The sequence below is a fragment of the Sitodiplosis mosellana genome, unplaced genomic scaffold, assembly GCF_009176505.1.
Source record: "Sitodiplosis mosellana isolate CC-2019 unplaced genomic scaffold, AAFC_SMos_1.0 Smas_scaffold_1, whole genome shotgun sequence".
Taxonomy (NCBI): Eukaryota; Metazoa; Arthropoda; class Insecta; order Diptera; family Cecidomyiidae; genus Sitodiplosis; species Sitodiplosis mosellana.
Genome location: NW_022595244.1, coordinates 2304885 through 2307115, shown reverse-complemented (window position 1 = coordinate 2307115; position 2231 = coordinate 2304885). Strand labels below are relative to the sequence as shown.

General features: G+C 36.2%; 1 protein-coding gene across 1 annotated transcript in view; it reads right to left on the bottom strand.

The window, feature by feature from the left end:
• LOC129577493 (pickpocket protein 28) overlaps nt 1-2231 on the bottom strand; it is a 12917-nt gene that overhangs the window by 3057 nt on the left and 7629 nt on the right. The window contains exon 2 of the mRNA XM_055464704.1: nt 1876-1958. Within this exon, the coding sequence (XP_055320679.1) occupies nt 1876-1958 (83 nt within the window). The remainder of the gene's footprint in view (nt 1-1875; nt 1959-2231) is intronic.

The following is a 2231-nucleotide window of genomic DNA, read 5'->3' as shown; positions in this document are numbered from 1 at the left end:
ATCGTGGTGGTATTGATATCATAACTAAGCAATGGCTCATGGAAATTGGATGAAATAGGTTGATTCTGACAGGAAATAAGCCCATTCAATCGCTCGAATCAAGAAATCCGTTTGGCCATATATTTGAATGTTGTTGGGGAGTATGGAACGGCTACAGGGCATAACTTCCCCGGTCATAATTCCACCGAATTTCGGACAAAATTTCCCCAAAATCCAAAAAAATCTATGGGGAAATTATGTCCATTTCCAATTGGATATAATTCCACTGACTCTTTGGTCATAATTTCCCCGAGAAATTATGTCCATATGCATTTGGATATAAATTCTTCTGATATTTGGACATAATTTCTCAAATCAAAATTTTTTGATTGCAATTGCATTTGTTGCGGCTGTCGGATCCCACATGAATTTCATCTCTCAATTGTTCGATGCATTTATCGTCTGATCGACCACATATTGTAATATTGGGATGAAGACGAGGCATATAGTACATTATACAATGACATTTATCGTAGAAAATTTTTTGATGCATTCATTTTGGCAATTCCTGCGACTGTATATGAGACAATGCGTTAAAAGTTCTCGCTTTCGTACAAACATTGACGAATTTTCATTGGTATGTGTCGAATGGCATCTGATGCCCTGGAAATAGATGGTGTGGCAACAATGCGTGTTTCATAGCCATTCGCAATCCTAGGGCCATATTCGTCGATTTCAGGCAATTTATGAGGTGCGTGCAATAACACTCGAAAACCATATCCACTCGATGATGAGCAATAGTATTCATTTACGGCTGCATTAAGAACAAGCGTCAAGCCTAAATCATTTCAAGAAATCGGAGGTGTCTACGAACAAACTGGACAGACAGCGCCTTGACACAAAAATTTACCTAAATGATTGCCTGAGCCCAAACCAGGTCCATCTCTATGCTGTTTCAGTGCTTCGGAAGAAACGCCTTTTCCTGGGGACCAATTGTTCGCAAAACTCTCCAAATCCGAATCATCATCTGCAATTTCTTCTTCCGTGTGACTATTGAATATTTCCAAATAAATACCGTTATGAAATGCTCATTTGTTCTAATTCGTGAATATTGAAGTTGAAGATAAGAGAAAAACAGTGGATTTTATAAATACTTGTTGTAATGTTGCATCATATATTACCTGTGCAATCCATTAAAAACGCAACAAAGTCCACCATCGGTTAAAATAGTGTTGAATAGCTTCATACAGTCAACATCAACATGTCCAAATTGACAGTTTATCAACATTTTTGTACAAGGCTGCGCCACCTATTTTTTTTTGCAGTAAATTGCAAACTTTAGTTTACAAGCCAATCAATTGAAAACAAATCGAATTTGATTTTCGTTTACTTCAAGTAAAACTTTTCGATATATTGGCCATTTATCAGCTACCGAATTAGTTACATGTTCAACAAATTTGTTTCGACAAATGCTCTGCAACACAGCGCATTCTTCATCTCCATGCGGCAAGTTTTTGACATCACTTTTTTGTGCTTGATTCATATTACAAATCTATCTCCGAAAGATACCGAAATTCAATATTAAAAATTTAGATTGAATTTCTCTATTTCACATACCGTTACAGCTGGAAATGGGAATTCGGAAACCGGAATTGAAACTGCAGACTGTGTGATAATCAATTGAATTATTGATGGAGGAGCACATTCAAATAGGTATATATTGTTAAATTTGGAGAACAAACGCTTGAAATTACCAACGTCCACTTTTGCCAAATATTCGAAATGAAATATGCCGAAAGAATGAAAACCAATAGAAATGTGAATCCAAAAAATAATCTAAAAGAACAGTCGTCAGGATTTGATTTTGTCATTTGCCATTGGTTGAATTGAATTTACCGTTCAAATCGAGTTATTGTTCGGTCTCCAACATATTTGAGTCCATGCAGCGTTGTGTTTAGTAGATATTGATGAAAATTTACCTAAACAATTCTAAGGTAAGATCGCTTTTCTTCATTCTGCAACTGATTTTGTTGAGATTGGCGTCTACCTCTTCTCTGGTGCAAACTATTGACATGTAATCTGGATTCACACATTTTCTTTTTTTGGTCAACTATATCCCTCGAACATTCATCACGAAATGAAGTGGATTTTTTTTATCCATATCCTTTTATAATTCCGAGAATTTCGTGTGCCAGTATTTAAACTTTCCATTGGCCTTGATTTGACACTCAGCCACAGGGCACGTGTTGAAA